Source organism: Mauremys mutica, chromosome 6 (assembly GCF_020497125.1).
Source record: "Mauremys mutica isolate MM-2020 ecotype Southern chromosome 6, ASM2049712v1, whole genome shotgun sequence".
NCBI classification, from domain to species: domain Eukaryota; kingdom Metazoa; phylum Chordata; order Testudines; family Geoemydidae; genus Mauremys; species Mauremys mutica.
The window spans coordinates 86,905,374-86,927,335 of NC_059077.1; the positions used below are offsets into that span (position 1 = coordinate 86,905,374).

The following is a 21,962-nucleotide window of genomic DNA, read 5'->3' on the forward strand; positions in this document are numbered from 1 at the left end:
TGGTCTAGACACATACTTTGTACCACCATATATCATATTAATGAAAATCTGGGTGAATTCATTCCCTTACAATGTTCTTCCCTTACATCTTAGTGCACCATGGTAAAATCCCATGGCATTCACTATAGATATGAAAAAAGAACCAAAAATGGGTCACTTAACACCTGGGAAGGGCAGATGCTAAGATACGCTCACAGTATTTGGACACACTAGATAATTGTAGCTTCCATATAATCAAAGGTTTGATAAATGTTGAGTGCCTGTAATGATGGGCTATATTTTCAAGAGATCCAAATTACTACAATGATTTTGTGCATGGAGCTTGGCAAGCACAAAAAACTACACCTTTGCAATAAAGCTCAGGATTATTGCAGATGTGCACACAAATCTGGTAACGAGTACATTAATGACTAGTTAAGAGTCTAACTAGTTTATGTTAATTCCATTATCTAATTTCCACACAGTTACAGTAATTGCAGACACGTGCAGTTGTGCATTTACATGTGCATTTTGTGTGGACAGACCCACATCTTAATCTTTCAAAATTTTGGCCCTTTAAGGGTCTCCCAAATCCATTTTCATCCTACTAGTCCAAAGTCAAACAACTAATACTAAAATAATTCCAAAAAGATAGCCAAGACTGTCAAAGGAGTTTTATTTTGCACTTTGGAAATGCAAAATTAACTCTCTGGCAGTCCAGGAGCTTTGATAGATCTTCTGCAATGTTCCTATATGAATTACTCTTCTTTCTGCTTTGGTGGAATTTATTTCTTTGTTCTGTTTGCTTTGGTTGCTTGTGTGTACTTCTAGGTATCTGGAAAGGAAATATGAGGAAGTCTGTGACTTTTGCAAGAAATACAAAACCAGAATTCGATATGTGATATATGGAATTTTAATAGCAGGTACTTTATTTTTTAAAACCATAGGAAATAACTGTACCCTCTTTCAGTTTTACTTTGATTTCAGGCTATGCATGTTTTGCTGTCAATGTTTGAATTAAATAGTGTGAAGTAGAATTTAATTGATATAACATACTGGAAAACTATGAGACATTTTTACAGATAAAAGTCCACGAAATCTTTCTGAATGTTTTTGAGAAGATATAGAAGATTAAAGTGAATTCTAGTCCTGGATAATGGTTCCAGACTGAAATTCTCCATTTATTCAGCAGACAAGTACAGCAAGAGCAATAATAGTGGAAGTTTCCATATGCTGTGCCACCAATATGCTTCATCTCTTGACCTGGACAGACTACATTTAGGGATGAAAAGGGGAGTTCAGTTACCATGTCCATTCCGTGATCAGTTTCTCTGCTGAGACAGTGGGGTCAGTTATCTTAAATTATATCTTCTAGGAGCTTGCTTGAGACTACAAATTCCTATACGAGACACCACTAAACAGCAATCAGATACTAAAGACTTTTAGTTAGTACCGATTTAGACTGGATTCAAATCAGTGTTCTAGAAGTGAAAGGCTCCTTGTCCTATTAACATTCTCCTACCTGAGCCATTCAGTGCCCACGCCAAAGTGTTTCTTTATGGAGACGTCATGCCATAAAGCCTCAGCATTCCAGCATACGTAGAGAACTCATTCAAATGGTCCTGTTTGTCCCTCTCCTGATTGTGCAGTAAATTGGGTCGTTCCATTCTGTCCTTTTATGAGCTTCCTTTTGAGGTCTCCGACCTAAACTCTTACAATAACTCTTAGAATAACTCAAGAGAGAGGCTTCCCAAGCACATGTCAGTGTTTAATATATACAACTTGCCTTACAAAAGGAAAAGAAACTACTGCTTCATTGTTATAGGCATGCAAAAGCAGGTCATTATTTATGTGTATTAAGTATTCTGTTGCCCCACATTTTAGCCAGGAAATTGTCATGTGCCAAATCCGTTTGTAGCTAGTTACTGCGGGCAGCAAATTTGGGGCCTAGTCCAAAGCCCATTTAAGTCATTGGAAAGGCTCCCATTGATCTCGGCAGGCTATGAGTCAGGCCCTTGTTGCATAGCCCAGTTTACAGAGGTAAATCTCTGAATGCTTCTCCTTATTTATGGAATAGGCACCATTATTTTTAAATCACTCTGTTTGTGCACAGAACACATGCTGCTTCATAGGATGTTTCACTTTGCCCCAGTGATCAAAGAAACTGCCTTCTTCTAATATATGGTAGGCTTTGTTCAGCCAGAAACATATCATGGAAGCCCCTAGAAGCCCATTTTTATTTGGATTACTTGAATACAGGAGCAACATTATTTCTTGTTTAATCTGGGGATTATTGTTTAATATACACCTTAAATCAGTTGTTATTAGATTCTTCTCTGCTGGTTTCTTTACTTATCCCTTCCTCATCCCTGCCCCATGTCCATGAGCCAGGTCCTATCTCATCTCTCCTCCTATCCCATCTGCTAGCTATAGGTTCCAACCATTCTTATTTAACTGCATTGCTCTCCCCTTCCTCAGAACTATTTATCCCTGAAATGTTTATAGTGCGCACATCAATGTAGTAGCTTCGGTATCTACTGTTGCCGCTTACTTCAGCAAAGCCTAGTTCTCTCTCTCTCTCTCTCTCTCTCTCTCTCTCCTAGAAATACTTCCTGCCCTCTTACTGGCTCTCAGCCTTCAAAACTCCCTTAACCCAACTACAGGGCATTATCCAAATTCTGTGTCGACTTTTGACAACTGTTTGCATCGCATCACCCCATACTTCTGGCACCAGGCCTGTAATCTGAATGAACATTTACTGGTTTTGTTTTTAATGAAACTGTGGACATTACTCTACTACCATATGTAACACTACTAGTGGTGCTTACCTCCTTTGTAAACTGCTTTGAGATTTAAGGATGAATAGTGCTATTTATGAGTTTGGTTTATTATTATTACCTTGCTGCTACCTTAAAAATGGACTTTGCTTTGGCCACACACCAGAATCCCTTTCTCTCCCCACTTCCCAGTGATGGGGTTTGATAGTGACTGAATATGTTGCATGTAATAATACTGTCCACATTTAAGCCAGGAATCAGGAAGCTATCCTCCAGGACAGCACTTAAGCACATGCTTAGCTTCAAGCTCATCCTTAAGTCTCATTGAAATCAAGTGGAACTTAAGTACATGTTCAAGTGCTTTCCTGAATCAGGGCTTTGCTTTCCTATTTCCTAATTAAAGCTCAAGTAAGTAAATAGCCATCTGTTGTGTGTTTTGCTTGTTTGCTTTTTTTTACAGGACAGGTGTAACTGACATACATATGCTTGTTTCCTTGACAGCTTACCTGATGATAGTCATCGCAGCATGTGTCCTGAATTTTCAGAGAGCCCTGGCGCTTTTTGTACTCACTGTTCTAGCCATCTTCTTCATCTGCTGGGATTTTTTAATAGCCAGATATGAAGACAAAATAGCTGAGTTCTTTTCCCCTTGTGAAAGGTTTCTGAAACAACAGTGGTTTTGGCTAAAATGGTAAATGAAACTGGCTTCTTACTTATGCAGAGGGACATCATATCATTAAGTTAATTTAGCCTTTTAGCTGTTTATAAATTTTATGACTTCACTGGGACCATTTTTAAAAAACCATTTTACTGTTTTCACTGGGAAGTGAATGTAAATGCAAGTTAATAAGCACCCTGAATGAATCTTTCTCCAATATTAGATCACTGCTATTCAAACCATTCCTTAGCACTCAAGTTGTGTCAGGTTTCCCATTATAAAGTATAATTCTCAGGGCTTTATACATATCTAAGATGAATAAATTGTTGAAGCCTGCAATGTATTATATCTATATCTAATCTGTCTAGGTATTGTATGGCCCCATCACTGTGGTATCTGAGCATAATTTTACTCCTCAGGAGACAAACATGTCTACTGTGCAAAATAACATGTTATTAACAAAGTGGTTGGTTATTTGGAGCACTTAGCATCAACTCCTCCTGGCCCCTACCTGGCAGCAAAAGGAATACCACATTAGAGTGATGTGCTGGAGGGGAATCTTAAAGGTTCCCATCCTGTTAAAATCCTGACACAAAAGGGAAAGGAAATTGGCCAAAATTCCTGCCTCTGATGCAGTTCACACCCCTTTCTCAGTTATTCTAGGGCTCAAGAATATTTCTGAAGAGCAATTTTATTTTATTTTATTTTTTGTCTTTGGTAGGGATCTGTTTGCACTTAATAGTGGGAATTTTCAAGTGTTTCTCTGGGGAGAATGCCCCCAGTCATATGTGCTCATAAAGGGCCTGATTCTTCTCTCATCTATACTGATGTAAATCCAGTGCTTCACTGGAGTTAATCCTGACTGACGCCAGTGTATCCATCCTGTGGTCTTCACACACACCACTCAATCCAGTTATAAAAGTTGAACATTATATTGTCTCCGGGCAGTCAGAACAGAAGTAGTCACAGTGGGGGCATGTTCACTGGGAGGGAGGGGGCAAAATGGAAACAAGCTGGGAACACCCCCTCTACCCAGCACTATCCTGAACCCAGAACTGTGCAGGGGAGACCCCCACACACACTCTGGGGGCAGTAGGATTCAGATGGTGCATGTGGTAGAAAACTGCAGAGAGGAGCCAATCAGACACTCTAGCCAGCAGGGACAGAAGCAGCCAAAGCCAGGACCTCTGGACATTCAGAGAATGTTCTCTAGTTTTAACTGGACTTTCTCTGCCCTATGCTAACTGGCTGTTGCTCCAACCCACCTCCCACCCTGTTTCTTTACCTCAAGTTCACTCCACACCTGCCCCTCTTACCATCTTCTCCCCTTCTCTGTCCCCCTAACCCTCCTTCCCCTTCTGATCCCCTCCTAAGTAAACCCCACCCCAAAAATTAATAAAAAATATGGCACTAACATGCTGTTTTCTGCCATCACATTGTTCACTCTGCTTGTGCATTCTACCCTTTCCCCCGCCCTGTGTCTCACCTGTTTAGATTGTAAGTGCTTCAGGGCAGGGACCATCTTAGGTACTAGCATAATAAGCATGCTGATTAATAACACAGAAGGCTAGTCTAGTGGTTCGGGTACTAGCCTGGACCTGACAAACCTAGGTTCAATTCTGTGCTGATGTGGGACTTTCAGCTTGACTATTGACAAGTCATTTGGTCTGCATGCTTCAGTTCCCCATTGGTACAATGGGGATAACAGTACTGCCCTACAACAGACAGGTTTTACGAATGTTTGTGAGGTGTTCAGATATTACAGTAGTGAGGGCCATATAAAATAAATTATCAGTATACTGTGTTGATGTACAGTAATTGAGACAAGCTATACAAATATCCAGCCAAGTGCAACTTGTTTGTTGCTTCCTTCTTTGGTTATAGGTAAGAGAAGATATTGTTGTTAAAATGGGCTAACAAACAGATTCCTCAATCCCTCCCCCCTCTGCAGGCACATGTACTTCAGTTACCTGGGACTTGACACAGGATAATGGGAAAAAATTTAGAGTAGCTTGTTCATATATTCCCATCACATCATTGCCCTACTGTAAGACCTGCAATACAGGCTGTTCTTAATTTTGATAGGTTTGTGCCACACATTTATTCATTTATGTGTAGCTTTTGGCATGTTATTATTGGGCAGACATATTATTTTTTCCTGGGAAACAATTATAGAGAGAGAAAGAATGGTCTAATGTTTAGGGTGCTAGCCTGGATCTTAAGAGACCCAGGTCCAGTTTCCTGCTCTCTCATAGACTTCCTGTATAATCTGGACAAGCCACTTAGACCCAGATCCTCAAAGTTATTCAGGCTCCTAATTTTTATTAATTTCAGTGGATGTTAGGAACCTAAATACCTTTGAGGGTCTGGGCCTTAGGCTCTGTGTGCTTCAATTCCCATCTATAAACTTGGGATATTAGCACCTCTATCTCTCACAGGGCTTTTAGGATACCTACATTGAAGATTGTGAAGGAGCCAAAATGGGGGCCAAATAGGTACCTAAGATAGTAATAAATAATATGAATAGCTGTGTCTCAGATAAGCCAGAACTAGTCCAAAAATATCTGAAAGTTCAACAAAGTATTTAAAATGGAAACAACAGTTGTGCAAAAAAGCAAAACTATTTTTCTCTATTTTGGCAGTGATTGGAGAAGGATTCTGGTGGTGGTTTGGTTGTAGGGTGACCAGACATCCCAATATTATCAGGACCATCCTGATATTAGTGGCTTTGTCTTATACAGGCAACTATTACCCACCCTCCACATCCTGATTTTTCACACTTACTATCTGGTCACCCTATGTGATTGACAGATTCTTATTATATTCCTATTGCTGCTAGGGTAATGTTATCTTTGGGTAATTGCCTATTTATGTAGAGATGTATTTTTAAGAATTTGCCACCAGTGCTCAGAGGCTGGGATGGGTGGTCTTTGATGTAGCAGTATTGATCTGAAAAAAACTAAAATAAAATAGAAATTGGAGTAATTGATAGCTCTTCTTTTTATCAAGATATTGTGTATGATGATATATTTGTTTCCTTTTTAATAGGGTGGTGTGGATAGCTCTCATTGCAGCTATCATTTGCTGGCTCATCTTTGACACTGCCAAACAGGGAACCAATCAGCTCATCTCCTTTGGTGGGCTTGTGATGTATGTTCTCTTGATGTTGATCTTTTCCAAATACCCAACCAAAGTAAGTATTTGGCTAACTCTTGATCTTTTCCTTCATTTTGACTAGGTCTCAAGAATGTACTCACTGGGACTGAACAGTTTCACCCAGCCAACTGCAATTTACGTGTAATGATATACATTTTCTAAAAACCTAACTGTAGTTACTATATTTACTGTACTGCACAGGCAACTTGAATTCTGGCATTTCCTAACTTGAGTGCTGGACTTCGCAACTTTAGTTTTAATGTAGTATTGAGAGATATGGTCATATGCATGGATGCATTTGGTCAAATACTTGTACACTTAAAAAAATCTTAACCATTGTTCTGATAACCAGCAGTCACAGTGGGCCTGACTCTGAAACCCTTACTAACACTGAGTGGTACTTCATGTTAAGAGTTCCACTGAAGTCAATGTGTATTTTGTGAAGACAGTGGAACTGCTTACATACAACACTACTCAATTTGAACAAGAAAATACGCGTGGGAGTTGCAAAATTGTGCCCAATAAGAGCAATAGAAAATCCAGGATTCTCTAGATTTAGACTCTGACTATAACATTTTCTATGCTCTGTAAAATTAAAATACAAGTCTATACAGAACATTTTCACCATTTCTCTATAGTAAGAAAAGAAACCATTTCACTCTGACTTTGTGTAAAAACCACAGTACAAGTTACATTTAATAGCTCAGGGTCAATTGGTGAAAATTATCTTTGTTGTTTGGCTGGCACTCGGGCTTTAATGGTCTAAGTCCCTTTCTACATATGTTCAAATAATCCTATTGACAACGAAGAACACATTTGCTGGAAGGCTATCAGCATGAATCTGTTTTAGTAGTATCCAGTAAAAGGGAGAAGGGGAGCATCAATGGAAAAAAGGAATGAAGTACACTTCAGTATCTCCTAAAACTTTAAAAAACAAGAGCCATATCCTACAGTCCTTATTCATCTTATGTTGTGTCCTTAATCAGATGAATCTCCTATTAATTTCAGGATTTGCCACAATGGGAGTTTTGCCTATTTAAGGACTGAGTACAAAATGAATCTGTACTTCAGAGATGTTGTTTTTCCTAGTAGCAATGACCAGGCCTATTATAGCATTAGGTAGGGTATAACTCCATGGAAAGAGGGAGGAAGCATGTAGAGTGCAAAGTATTAATTCAAAGGCCCTCAGAGGTGCAAGGTTTATGCTCTAATTCACTCTATTTACCCCTTCGCTATATTTTCTAAATATGCCTGTTGGTTTATTTATCTTTGTTTTCCAAGGAACTGTGATAGCCGCTTCAGTACTCTGCACTGGAGAGATTTTTGGAAAGGTTGTGCTTTTATTGCCAGAAATCCCTGTTCAGTTTTTACTTGCTCTTTTTATGCATAGCACTAGTGTTTTTCTGAGTTATACATTAATCCACTGTCTGGTTCATTAGATTGCACAAAGCCTCCTGGAACACTTCTATATCTATGCTGAAGCTTTTCACAGCCAAGGGAAAGAGCAACACATAGAACTCCAGAGGATGCTCATTTTGTCACTCTGTCTTCCTGACAGCCCCTTCCATTCCTGAGAAATGCCTGTTTGGCTTTTACCCCATAATCCATTGCAAAGCATTACTACCAGCAACTGAAGTGAGAATTAATAAGTGCCAGATCTGGTGTTCTCCCATGGGTCTTCATTACATCTAATTGGCCTATTTTATTAAAGTGGGAGCAAATCAGCAAGGCTGTACCTTACTTCAGTCCTTGTAAATTGATCAGATTTACAATATACAAACTATGATAGCAGAGCAGAAAGCCTGAAGTATAGGGTTATAGTCATCCATTCACATTTCCAGATGGAATAACCCAGGGGTGGCCAACCTGTGGCTCCGGAGCCACATGTGGCTCTTTAGAAGTTAATATGCATCTCCTTGTATAGGCACCAACTCCAGGGCTGGAGCTACAAGTGCCAACTTTCCAATGTGCCAGGGAGTGCTCACTGTTCAACCCCTGGCTTTGCCGCAGGCCCTTCCCCCACTCCACCCCTTCCCGCACCATCCCCTGAGCCTGCCGGCCCTCCCCACCCCAGAGCCTCCTGCACATCACAAAACAGCTGATCGGGAGGGAAGGGGAGGCACCAATCGTCAGGGCTGCCAGTGGGTGGGAGGCACTGGGAGCAGGGGTGGGAGCTGATGGGGGGGCTGCTGATGTATTACTGTGGCTCTTTGGCAGTGTACATTGGTAAATACTGGCTCCTTCTCAGGCTCAGGTTGGCCACCCCTAGAATAACCCAATAATGAATGCTTGTATCATAACATTTAACACTCATGTAGCCCTGGCAGGGCCAGGCCGTGGGCAGCCTGTGTACACCAGTCAGTTAGCTAGTTCCAGTCAGAAGACAAGTAGTAGGGTCAGAGGCAAGCCAGGTCAGGATACCACAAAGTTAGGCTCAGGAACACTTGCAGGCAGGAAGGAAGTAGCAAAGTCAGCATCAAGCTGGTTCAGGATACCAGGAAGTCAGAATTAGGCACCTAGTCAGAGGCAGCAGGCAAGTAGCAGTCAGGGATGAACCAGGGTCAAATGTCAGAGTTTAGGGTCCACAGCAAGGCAAGGCCTAGAGCATGAGCAAGCAAGCATTGTTGCTCAGACAGCTCCCTCTGTTGGCTTCCTAGTTTATCAGTGGGTTGCATGGGCAGCCACTCAGGCCCTGCTCAGTGGTACTTCCTGCAGTATCTAACTTCAGGGGCTCCTCTAACAAAAACCCAGCCTAAACTTCCTATGCAGAAGCATCAGCAGCCTAGAGCCCACAGGTTCTTCTAAGCCCTTTTTATTCATAGACGTTCAAGCACTTTACAAAGCTGAGGAAGCATCATTCTCCCTATTTTACAAATGGGGAAACTGGCATAGTCAAGTGCAATGACTTACCAAGATCACATAGTGAGACAATAGTAGTCTCCTATTTCTCAGCCCAATGCTTTATCCATTTATAAGAGCAACATCGTGATGTTATATTAGCATGTAGTGATATATTCATTGCTATGATGAAAGAAGACTCATGTGTTAACATTTTCGTTGTCTGTTGCATTCACATAACAATTATTTCACCTCTGTACTATATACAGGGAGGGATATGCCTCTTGTTCTTTTCTTATTGTTCTTATTGTTCATGGTTTGTGCTCTTCAGTGCTCAGCATTCAGTGCTCCATCTTTATATGAGCAGTTCTAACTTGGATCAAAAGGGAGCATCACATTGAGGGATTTGGCATTAGTCCATCACTCCATAGTAAAGAGGAGGGCAACTGTGGTAACCCAAAGAGATGAAACCTCCCTATGTTCCATTTGGCAGTCCCAATACACTACAATGTAGCTAAATCATCATTAATTATATGTATGTTAAACTAACATATTTGTTTTCATATCAAGTGATTTCTGTATTTTCATTTTTCTGTATGGTTAGGTTGCTTGGAGACCAGTATTTTGGGGAATTGGATTGCAGTTTATTCTAGGACTTGTTACTCTGAGGACTAAAGCAGGATTTGATGTATTTAATTGGCTGGGTAGGCAGATACAGGTAAGGCATTAGCCAAAAAAAAAAGTTTTTCTTTTTAACATTTTCTTTATTGGGGTATTTATATTAGAACAGGAGCATGTTGACCACAAAAGTAAACAAGACACTAATAAGAGAAAGTTTTATATATTCTACACAGTATAAGTCTGCAGTCCCCTACTATTCAGAAGAGCTACCTTCTGTTACATATGAATACGGCACTAGAAACAGTCAGTTAGCCAGATTATCAGAGTCAAACATTTGTTTCTTGAACACAACTGTCACCCTCTTTTCCTCTTGGGATGAAATGTTCCTAGGCTAATGCACCAGGTGTTCCATAAAGTCGATGGGAGTTTTGCCATAGAAGTCAAAGGGAGCAGAATCAGATCCTTACTGTTTTGACTTCCTGGGAGAAATAGGGTCCTCTGGGGGGTAACCTGCCCAGTAATCATATCCAGTCACCTCATTTTTCTCTGCATACTGTCTTCAAATGAGCATGTTATTCTTATGCCAAATTGTCTGGCCTAAGGCCATGCCTACACTACAGAATTATGTCGACCTAACTTACGTTGTCATACAGCCACCACCATTATTAAATCACTTGTGTGTGTGCACACTTGACTTCTTGTGTTGGTTGTGCATGTCCTCACCAAGAGCACTTGTATCATTTGTTTTGTCAGTGTGGGGCATTGTGGGATGGCTCCTGAAAGCCAGTAACAGTGGACATAAGCAACATAGTGTCTACACTGACACTGGGTCAACCTTATTACATCAATGATAAGGCTATGCCACACAGGGAAGTGGTGTTACTAAATCAGCATAGAGAGGCACTTCTGTTGCTGGGAGCCAAATTTAAGTGAAGACATTTCCACAGCTAGGTTGACACAAGGCTACTTATGTCGACCAGCCCTGTAATGTAGAGCAGGCCTAATAAATAATAATTAGAACATGCCCCCTCCTTGATTGACCATCACCTCATTTGGGCTGAAATCAGAACCCACCCCGTCACCAGGCAAGAGTATCATACTGGTCCACTCACAGAAGCTCATGGTCCAATTCTGAAACATCCTTGCAAGAAACTCTGTCCACTAAAATGCCATGTAATAGAAGATCTAATGAAATACTATCACCACAGCCACTGTCACGCTAGCACCAAAGCCTACACTCCTTGCCCCCACAGACCCCATGGTTCTCAGATGACCTGCGATAGAAGAAACAGAAGGAATAAAATTCAAGCATTGGTGGCAGATGGAGATAGAATTCTGCACAAGAAGCTGCTCATTGAAACTAGCGTGACTTTGTAGCATTGCTGGAGTGGAGGCTGCATCCAATGTGAGCTCCTACATGTGGCCAACCTGCAAGACAACTGATGTAAAAAAACCATCCACTGCTGGAGAGTAACAGTGGAAAAGGTGGGCAGAGTGTTATACAGTGAGGAGAATTCAAACTTTTGGCACAAAAAGATATTGTGTCCCTCTCTGATAGCTCTTAAAAGGTACAGGTGAATAATCCAATGTAGACAAATAATGCGGTACTATTCCCACATAAAAATTTTATTAAAATATAATTACCCCCATTCAAAAATGAAACCTAAAGTATGGCCACTAATCTCCAGGAAACAAGAGTCCCTGCCATCCTTTCCTTCCCATTCTGATTCAGATGGAGCTGGGCCGCTCAAACATTGATCCCACCTGGCACATGGCCATTCTTTTGACAATACCTTCTTTTTGCCCTCAGGCTTCAATTTGAAAATGGTTAACTTATTGCTCATAGTTGCCCTGTGAAGTTCTGCCAACAGCATGTAGAATGTGCAGATGCACCTCAATGGCATCTGTGCGGAGTGAAAAATAAACACTTCCTTTGGACTCGCATTTCGCCACTGTCCTAGGGCAGGAACTGTCTCTTACTACATGTTGAACTGTGCTTAATGGGTCCCCAATCTCAGCTGAGGCCACTAGCCATGACTGTAACACAATACTAAATAATAATAATAATTAGTAATGAGCAGATGGCTGAGTGGCTCTGCCCTACCCCAAGGGAAGGTTTAGGATAGTGCACACTACTCCCCTTCCCACAGCTGGTCAGCTCAATAGTCTGGTACAGATGGGCAAGTGTGACTTATGGCTATGTCTCTCATCTGCTCCCTTTGAGGCAATGTTCACCACTGGGTCCTAGAGAGCAGATCCTGAACTACAATTGTACTTGTTCATTGGACAAGATGCAGAACAGAAGGAAGGCGCCTCACCTCCCCACAAAAACCTGCAATAGGGCCAGCAGCCAATCTCACCCTTTATGATTTTTTTTAATCTATGCAATATTTGCTTATTATTTAGCAGTGACCCTCTGCTTATAACAGATGCTTTGTTTGTTTGTTTTTTCTCTTTAGATTTTCCTGGAATACTCTGATGACGGTGCTAAATTTGTGTTTGGTGAAAAATATACAGATCATTTATTTGCCTTTAAGGTAAACAGCTATTATATATATGGTATTTTACATATGGTTGGCCACAAAAAGAGTTTCATTGGAAAACATGTTCCATGTATGATTTACAGCATGTTTGAAATTACCAATGGGAGAGGAAGTGTCCAGGGGACAATCTCCCCAATAAGATGTGACCCACACTATGAAAAAGTTGGGGAACTGGGGATTTAACTTGCCATTTAATGTTATGCATTTGTTTGTTCTAAATTTATTTAACCCAGCTGCAGCAATTTACATTTTCGACAGGATGACAGTATTAGCAGACACATTTTCAAAATGGAGGCATGGCAGGATACAGGGGTCTTACCTGGTCAGTGGTAAGCACAGGGTTAACTTCTGCCTATCTTATCCTCCCTCCCACAAGTACTCAAGGAAAGATGCGAGTACTGAGATACCATGGAAATAGGTGTCTTATAAATACCATGGATAGGTGGAAAGAATTAGAGGAGGCAGGGCTGGAGGGTGCAGGCCAATAAGGTTCATCAGTAGGAAGGCAAGAAACTCCATAAAAATAGCTGTTTAGGGGACAAAATGAGAAGCTGTTTTGAATTAAGCATTTTTTTACCCAAGGCTCTCTCTGCAGCTCATCACAGGTCAACAGTACTTCCCTTCTTTGAAAGAGCTGACAGTTAGGCAAGTTATCTTTCTCCTCTCCCTTCCTGAGAAGATAGGTTGGGAAATGGGCTATCACTGATCCCATTGTTCCAGGAGATAAGAAGATAAGAAGATAAGAAGCTGAAATGTCTCTCTATCCAAGCTCTTATACCTTCTCTCTCCCATGGACTGAGGTGATAGCCCAGACTGGAATTATTTTCATTTAGCTTCCTAGCTATATAAGACCAACCTGGATAGTTAGTGCACTTTGAACACAAACACTGAGTGATAAAATCCAGTCAGGGGAACACTGTGTTTTCATACTTGACCCACTGAATCACTCTGCCGCTTTGAAGGCCCAAGGTACACATAGTACACAATTCATAAGAAATTGTACGCCTCTGTTTCCATGCACAATTCCCATGATTGTGCATTTATTACTAAGGATAGTTAGAAAAATGTAGAAAAAAAATCAGCAAAAGAACCCCAAAATTTCAACAAAAACCAGAAGGGAACATATTTTTTTTTCTTTCAAATATTTTTTTTTCAGTTTTCCAACTCTCTATCACTTTTACACAGTCAGGCACCTAAAGGACCATTTCTATGCTCAGTCACTGTATGTTTTGTGAAAGCATGATGAGTGCATTGCACAAATAAGAGTTTGATTGCACATGGAGCTATAGCCTATTTTTTAAAAAATGCTCCAGCAATGATAAAGGCATGTTGTGGACTGATATGTTAGCTAAGGCTACATTTTCAAAAGTTTGCATGTGTTCAAACATCCATATGTGCCTTTTTCTATGGAATAAACTGGAGAAGGACACACGTGGAAATTTTAAAGTGGGATTGGATACCAGCAGAAAATGTTCACACTGAAGGACAGACAACTCAAAATGAGCTGCATGGTTGATGTGGCCTCAAAACTGTGTGTATGCTGCTTATTTTCAGAATTGCACATGGCTCAGTTTAGGAATATGCATGCTAATTATGTGTCTAGCAGGTGCCAGCCTTAAGGTGATTGAGTCTCCCATCGGCCCTCCATTGGCCTATGGGCCACCTACTGTAGGCCAAAAAAAAAAAAAGCAGCAGCTGGGACTCATTGGTGCATAAATAGCTTCTTATCCTCCCTCTGGCTGATCATCAATATGGTTTATCTTGGATTTTGACTTCCTCCAACTTGAGTAAAAGATACATTTAAGGAGACAGACCCACCCAGTCCATTTACCTCCTGCATATTCTAACCCTTGCAATATTTTTTCCAGTGCTTGGGTATCAAGCTGGTCAAAAGTGATTTTACTATCTTCCATTTTTTGCAAGTGGAATTCTAATGCACTGTATTTTGTGGTAGCTTCAAAGAGATGATGAGGTACCACCCAAAACTGTGTTGGCCCAGGAGGGGGAGGGGGAGAAATGAGCAGGATAATTGGATTGCCCCTTTGCAATAACCCAGTGCCTGCAATGAGATTCAGTATCCAGACCCCAACTTTGGCTGCACACAGTTCTAATCAGATTGCTAATTAGAGTAAGTGCATGCATAAAACTTTGTACATAGCCATCCTGCTGTGCACACAGAAGAGCACGTCCCTATATACATGGGCAAGAGTAATTGAAAATGTGGGCTAGGATTTATCCTCTGCAGTCATATTCACTAAATACACAAAGAGCAACATTTTCAAAAGCAGGTATCCAAGATGTGCCCACAAAATAGGCAGGCAGAGGCAAAATATGTATATACATGCAGAAAATGGTTAATTTTAAAATGCATACTATTGCATATTTGTGTGTGTACATGCATATTTTTCAGGCACAATGTAGACCTATTTTTGAAAATATAGCCCAGATTAAACCCATTATTTAAATACTTACTCTCACAAACAGAGATGTTATAAATATAATCTCTGTAGGCAGGTGATGCTACCCTTTTCCCAGCTCCATAAAGTAAGAAGATCACACCCAATTGCTTCTTGACATAAGTAAAGATAGGTCAGCTAAAACTTACTTGTCAGAATTAAATCTTTTATACTTCTTTAGAGGTGAAATGTTATTGGATTTTGGTTTTTTTGACTGCTTGCTCTTTATTTATGCCAAGAGGTTTCTGGTTCATTAAGTATAAGGGTCTAGTTTGAATGATTGAGGTTGGAGAATCTTCCAAGGGTTTCAAACCTAGAATGCATCTTTACATCATCTGCCGCCTGCTTCTTATTTGGGGTCTTATTGTGCAAGATGCTGAGCACCCACAATGCCCAGCTTCCATGGGAGTTATGAGTACTCAGCATCTCAGAGTCATGCGCCACATAAACAGTAGGTGACATGGCTGAGAAGTCAAATGACACTTCTATAGGTCCAAAGGTGATTTCTCATATTTATCAAAATTAGTAGTGGATGTGTAACAGTGTCGCTAATCAAAAACACATTATAAAGGCATAACAACGAGAGAGTTCTATTTTCTTTGGAGGGTTATTACACTAATAGCAATGAATGTAACATTTGTAGCTAACAGACATACAATCGTAAAAAGCTTTTTGAGACTTACCTTTTCCATTTAGATGTTCACTTTTATTTAATTTATTCCTGGTTTAGGACTTGTCTGCACAAGGAAATTATTCTGGTATATGGTAGAATGTGAATTTGAAGTGCTATGTTTATACCAACATAACTCCCTATGAGGACTTCTGTATTCTGGTAGATGAGTGTCCAGTGAGTTATATTGGTATAACTATAATGGTTTAATGACAGCAGTGTAATTATACTGGTATAACTGGTGAAACTTTTCCACGTAAACAAGCCCTTACTCACCTTCATGGGCATTAGCATAGCACAGTGGGCACAGGTAGAACAGGGCATAGTTGAGGCTGAGTTCCAGCTTCTATTCTGACCGTCTTAACATTTGCTTATAACTAAGGCTGTGAGTCTTTCACGGAGGTCCTGAAAAGTCATGGATTCTGTGACTTTCTGGGACCTCTGTGACTCCAGCAGTGGCCAGTGCGGCTGACCCCAGGCAGCTGGTCCTGGGCACTGCCCCAGAGCAGCGATCCGGGAGTAGCAGTGGTGGCAGGGCCCCAGACCGCCCCACACCTGAAGCAGCGGCGGTGGTGCCCCCACCCCCCTCATGGAGCAGCAGCATCCCCCTGAATTCTCCCCCCCACCCCCAGAGCAGCAGCATCCGTGGGAGCGCCCCCATACCCAGCACCTAAGATTTAGTTAGGGGTCTCTTTAGTAAAAGCCATGGACAGGTCATGGGCCATGATTTTTTTGTTATTGTCCATGACCTGTCCATGACTTTTACTACAAATACCTGTGACTAAATAGTAGCCTTACTCATAACTTTCTCTTATGTATTCTCTTCAGGCTGACATTTTTCATGCCTGGTCACAGCCTAGAAAGTAAGAGGGGAGGGCATACAGGAAAAATCTCCCTTTTATCTCTGATTCAGGTAGCCATACACCTGCAGAACCACAAATGTGTGGTGCACAGGAAGAGCTACCTGGGGGCCCAAGAAGCACGACACTTGGTGTCCGCCCTACTCCTTCTGCTTTTTCTAGCCCAGTTTCATGCAATCAGTGCATGTTTGCTCCCTGGTGAAGAACAGAGGGGAGCATCTGACCTTTTATTGTCCAATACATTTCACAGTCTAACTAACCAAACAAAGGAAAGAGAGGCTGATACTGTACCCTTAACTTGGCCTGCTGTGCATAGATTTTTCTGTATCTACAATGTATGTGACTGCCCCCTATTTAGAGAACCCTGCAAGACCTAGGCATATTGGTGAGAATTAAGGCTGTTATTCCTTCATTCAAAACAGCTCTGCTTTTGCAGCCTCCCTAACGTTAACTTAAGGTCTTTTTCTTTGTGTTTGTCTAATATGGGCCAGTGAGCACAGCACAACTGAGAAATCAGGGTGGGTGCAACATGTGAAAATAGTTTATCACATGCTGCATGTAGTTCAGTTCTTCTCGGTCACACTAGGGAAGGAAAGTCTGACATTTTCAAATTGACTCCTCCATGCTCTAGATAAAAGCTAGCCTGGGTATGAGAGGTCATCTCAGTAATTAGATACATGCTAATTGGTTGTGTGCCACTTTCTGTTGAAGACATTGACACAAAAGTTGCTATCATATTAAATAATCAGGGACTGATTTTTTAAAAACTAACTCTCTAAGTTCCATATCCAATCAAGGGTGCAGATGATCACAATTGGAACATCCTGACTTTTGGGAACAAAAACTGGACCTGTAATTGTCTTCAGGTGCACAATGGCAAACCACTTTTAAAACTCAGTTTCTTAAAGTCAGTTTGTAAAGTGATTTTATCAGGGACAAGCCTGTAACAGCATTGGCCAGTGACATGTGTAGTGAGAATGACAGAGGAGTAGTAAGTGTCACTTCTTAAATGGCACGTTCGTTCTTTCCCTCTCCAACTTGTCACACACTCCCACAGCTACACTGAAACATTCTGCCTCCAGTTGGGCTGTGAGAAAGGAAAGATATTTGCTTGTAATTTTGATCATATGCTACTTGAGGTTCATGGCCACCAGGCTTCTTCCTCTCCCTGCAATGCTTTCCTGTTGGATAATCATGTTCCTAGAATCTGAGGAATTTCCATTTAATCTCTTGTAGGGACACAAGTTTAAGTACAGAATATGGGATAAGAAGAAAGTTGGGACCCATTGTAAGGATTATGCCTAGAAAAAGAGAGTGGTGGCCATTTGATGGTTTATTTAATCTCACTTCTGTGATACTTCTCCCTAATTCCTGAACCCTCAGTGCATCACAAGCTAATGCTAAAGGTTCCCCTGACTGTCAGCTAATATCAATTTAAATGATTAAATGCATTAGAGGAATAGAGTCAAGCTAGAAGTATCCCAATAGTAACTCTTTTGAAGGGCAGAGGCAGTTATGGCTATGAGTCACATTAATATATTTTGAGAGAGGGTGTTTTTCGAACTTCATCAGTATAAGTTATGGTAGTAACTTTCCTCTGGAGAATTAAGAATTGAATTTATTGACAAATACTTTAGTACTGATGCATTTGATTTTTTATACTTTTTTTTTATTCTGTTCATGTTCATTATTTATGACGTGTGATTCCTTCAGTTGCACAATTAAAAAGCTTTCTGGCTTTAGAGGTATTGGTTTAAACATTACTTATCTCTCTGGCTTATCGTGAACCTGTACTGAGAGGTTTTTTCCCTATTACATACTAGCATAGAAATGTTGAGTTCCTGTGTGTTTAAGATATATACGTACCAAATGATCCAATTTTAATTCAGGATGAAGAACAGAAAGCAGCTAATTACCTGCCAGACTGTGGGCCATGCTTGTGTTACTTCGTTTGTGATTCTTTTAAACCATATGTTTAAAGAAAGTTCTTTTCCTTCAGTTTCACTGCCATACAATGGATAGATCCCTGTGGAGTTACTTTTAAGGAACTTAGTGACTCTGCTCACTGCTGCAAAGCTCAAACATCCAACACTGACATAATCAGTGTTATAAGGGGAGCAGAGCTCACCTCAATAATGACAAGAAGAGGACTTTGTTAATACTGTGTATGTTGTTAATCTACAGTTAAACTAGATGGGAGTGTGATAAGCAAGTTGCCCCTGATCTTGCGAATGTCAGGTCAATGGGTCCAAACCAAAACCTTTGATTCAAACCCTCTCAAACTTCTGGGAAACTTGGATCCAGATCTGGACCTGAACCTATAAAGATCCAAATTAAAATTTTCCTTTCATTCATACATACAGAACAAGAGCGTCAACATGGCTTTTGTAAAGGGAAATCATACCTCACCGATCTATTAGAATTCTTGAAAGAGGCCAACAAGCATGTGGACAAAAGTGAACCCGTTGATACAGTGTACTTGGACTTTCAGAAAGCCTTTGACAAGGTCCATCACCAAAGGCTCTTGAGCATACTAAACAGTCATGGAATAAGAGGGAAGGTCTTCTCATGGATCAGTAACTGCTTAAAAGATAGGAAACAAAGGGTAGGAATAACTGGTCAGTTTTCACAAAGAAGAGAGGTAAATAGCAGGGTCCCTGAAGGATCTGTACTGGGACCTGTGCTGTTCAACATATTCATAAATGTTCTGGAAAAGGGAGTGAACAGTGAGGTGGCAAAATTTGCTAAAAATACAAAATTACTCAAGATAGTTAAGTCCGGGGCTGACTGTGAAGAACTACAAAGGGATCTCACAAAACTGGGTGACTGGGCAACAAAATGGCAGATGAAATTCAGTGTTGATAAGAGCAAAGTAATGCACATTGGAAAAAATAATCACAACTATACATACAAAGTTGTGAGGTCTAAATTAGCAGATACTGCTCAAGAAAGATCTTGGAATCATTGTGGATAGTTCTCTGAAAACATCCGCTCAAAGTGCAGTGGCAGTCAACAAATCTAACAGAATGTTAGGAACCATTAAGAAAGGGATAGATACTAAAACAGAAAATATCATAATGCCACTATATAAACCCATGTTACACCCACACCTTCAATACTACACACAGTTCTGGTCACCCCATCTCAAAAAAAATATTAAAATTGGAAAAGGGGTAGAGAAGGCCAATGAAAATGATTAGGGGAATGGAACAGCTTCCATAGGAGGAGAGATTAAAATGACTGGGACTTTTCAGTTTAGAAAAGAGATGACTAAAGGATGATATGATAGAGGTCTATAAAATCCTGAATGGTGTGGAAAAAGTGCATAAAGGTGTGTTAATTACCCCTTCACATAAAACAAGAATGAGGGCTCAACCAATTAAATTAATGAGCAGCAGATTTAAAACAAACAAAATGAAGTACTTCTTCTCACAACGCAGCCAGCCTATGGAACTCATTGCCAGAGGATTTTGTGAAGGCTAAAAAGTATAAATGGGTTAAAAAAAGAATTAGGTAACTCCATGGAAGATAGTTCTATCAATGGCTATTAGCCATTGATAGTCAGGGATGCAACTTGATGTTCTGGGTACCCCTAAACCTCCAAGTGCAGAAGCATCTGGCACTGGCTACTGTCTGAGACAGGATATTGGGCTAGATGGACTATTGATCTGACCCAATATGGCCATTCTTATGTTCTCGTATAACAATGGTTAAATTTGGTTCCAGATCTGAACTTTGCAATGCAGATCCACCAAACCCCACATCTGAAACATGCACAAAGTTTACAGAATTTTGATCCAGATATTTGCAGCTGCTAATGTCCAGTAGGTATCTGAGTGCGGACTACTGAGGTGCTTTAAACATGGCTACAGCCAACCTGCAATATATGGTTATGAAACCGTTTCAAAACTATCACAGTTTGATCTGGAAAGTATCCAAATCCATGAAAAGCAATTCATCCAAACTCAACACATCTACACGGAAAACAACTCTAAGAGTTCCAGAGTAAAACAATTTCTGAACTGAATAGTTGAGGTTGAATGATTGAGCTTGCAAGATCTTTAAAAGATTTCAAAACCAGAATGTATCTCAAAGACATTGGCCTTTTCTTTCAGACAGAGAGAAAAGAAAAACTCTTTAAAATTGTAAGTTACTTAATTTTGTGTTTCCAAATTAGGTCCTGCCAATAGTGGTTTTCTTCAGCACAGTCGTGTCTATGCTTTACCATGTTGGATTCATGCAATGGCTCATTAATAAGGTACCACGGCACAGAATTTTGTTATTGCTTTTTATCTGAGATATTCAGGTATTACACAGCTGTTGCACCCATAAAGTCAAATTGTGGCATTTTAAAAATTTAATATTTATCATTTTTAGGTTGGTTGGATAATGCAGGTTACCTTGGGGACAACTCCCGTTGAGTCCCTGGTAGCAGCTGGCAACATATTTGTGGGACAGGTGAGTTATGAAATAGAAAAATAGGCTAGTACCCTTAATCACCCACCTATTGAAAGACAGAAATCCTGGACTGTGGAAAGTGAAATACCACTGTTTAATGAGCTTCTGTTTCCAATAAACATCCCTTCTGTGTGAAGTTAGGACTCTACTGCACCAGGTCAGGTGCTTGGATTTTTGGAGGCCAGAATTCCATCAGTTTATAAATCAGCAATGACACACAATCGGGTAAATTCTGAAGGTTATACTATGTTCACACATGAAGCTCTGGCATGAAACTGGGAGACAGACCCCCTCAAGAGGGCACTAGTCTAAAAATAGAAAGAAAGCAAAAAAAGAAAAAAACTAATAGACGATGAAAATGGGATAAGAATGGGGGAAAGGGAACAGAAACAGAAAAGGACAGGAGAGAGAATGGCAGAAACATAAGATAAGGGGTCAACTGTGTGAGGACATGGCCCTAGGACATACAGGACAATGGGGACTCCAGTAAAAAAAAAAAAAAAAAAAACAGATTAGGAACCACTACATTAAAGCAACCAAGAAATGACCTTCAGCCAGGCGGGGTGGGTGTCCAGCACAATTGCACTACCTGAAAAACAGCACTTAGCCTTGAGAAAGCCCCATATTCAGAGCACTCGTCAGCACAAACATTAACTGTCTGATAGCACCAAAGACACTGTGATTGAACTGTGTCTAGCATTAATTCATAAAATAACTGGCCACTCTGTGAGGGTTTATACAGAAATTATTCATTTGACTGTTGCTTCTCATTTTCAGACAGAATCTCCTCTTCTAGTGAGGCCCTATTTACCGTATGTCACCAAGTCTGAACTCCACTCAATCATGACTTCAGGGTTCTCAACCATCGCCGGCAGTGTCTTAGGAGCATACATTTCTTTTGGGGTAAGGAGGGGAAAATAAATCATGAAAATATAGTGTGTGTTCA

General features: G+C 40.5%; 1 protein-coding gene and 1 long non-coding RNA gene across 3 annotated transcripts in view; one reads left to right on the forward strand and one right to left on the reverse strand.

Annotated features, from left to right (window-relative positions):
* Positions 1-21,962, forward strand: part of SLC28A3 (solute carrier family 28 member 3) — a 62,201-nt gene that overhangs the window by 24,533 nt on the left and 15,706 nt on the right. For both annotated transcript variants that reach the window (XM_045020906.1, XM_045020907.1), the window contains exons 4-11: positions 811-902; positions 3,258-3,447; positions 6,463-6,607; positions 10,013-10,126; positions 12,489-12,566; positions 20,736-20,816; positions 20,936-21,016; positions 21,794-21,919. In XM_045020906.1, coding sequence (XP_044876841.1) covers positions 811-902; positions 3,258-3,447; positions 6,463-6,607; positions 10,013-10,126; positions 12,489-12,566; positions 20,736-20,816; positions 20,936-21,016; positions 21,794-21,919 — 907 coding nt within the window. The remainder of the gene's footprint in view (positions 1-810; positions 903-3,257; positions 3,448-6,462; positions 6,608-10,012; positions 10,127-12,488; positions 12,567-20,735; positions 20,817-20,935; positions 21,017-21,793; positions 21,920-21,962) is intronic.
* Positions 704-21,180, reverse strand: LOC123372647. Its single transcript, XR_006580384.1, has 4 exons — positions 21,063-21,180; positions 3,263-3,418; positions 1,502-1,616; positions 704-814 (listed from the first exon to the last, which is right to left on the reverse strand). It is a non-coding gene; the product is annotated as an uncharacterized LOC123372647 (long non-coding RNA).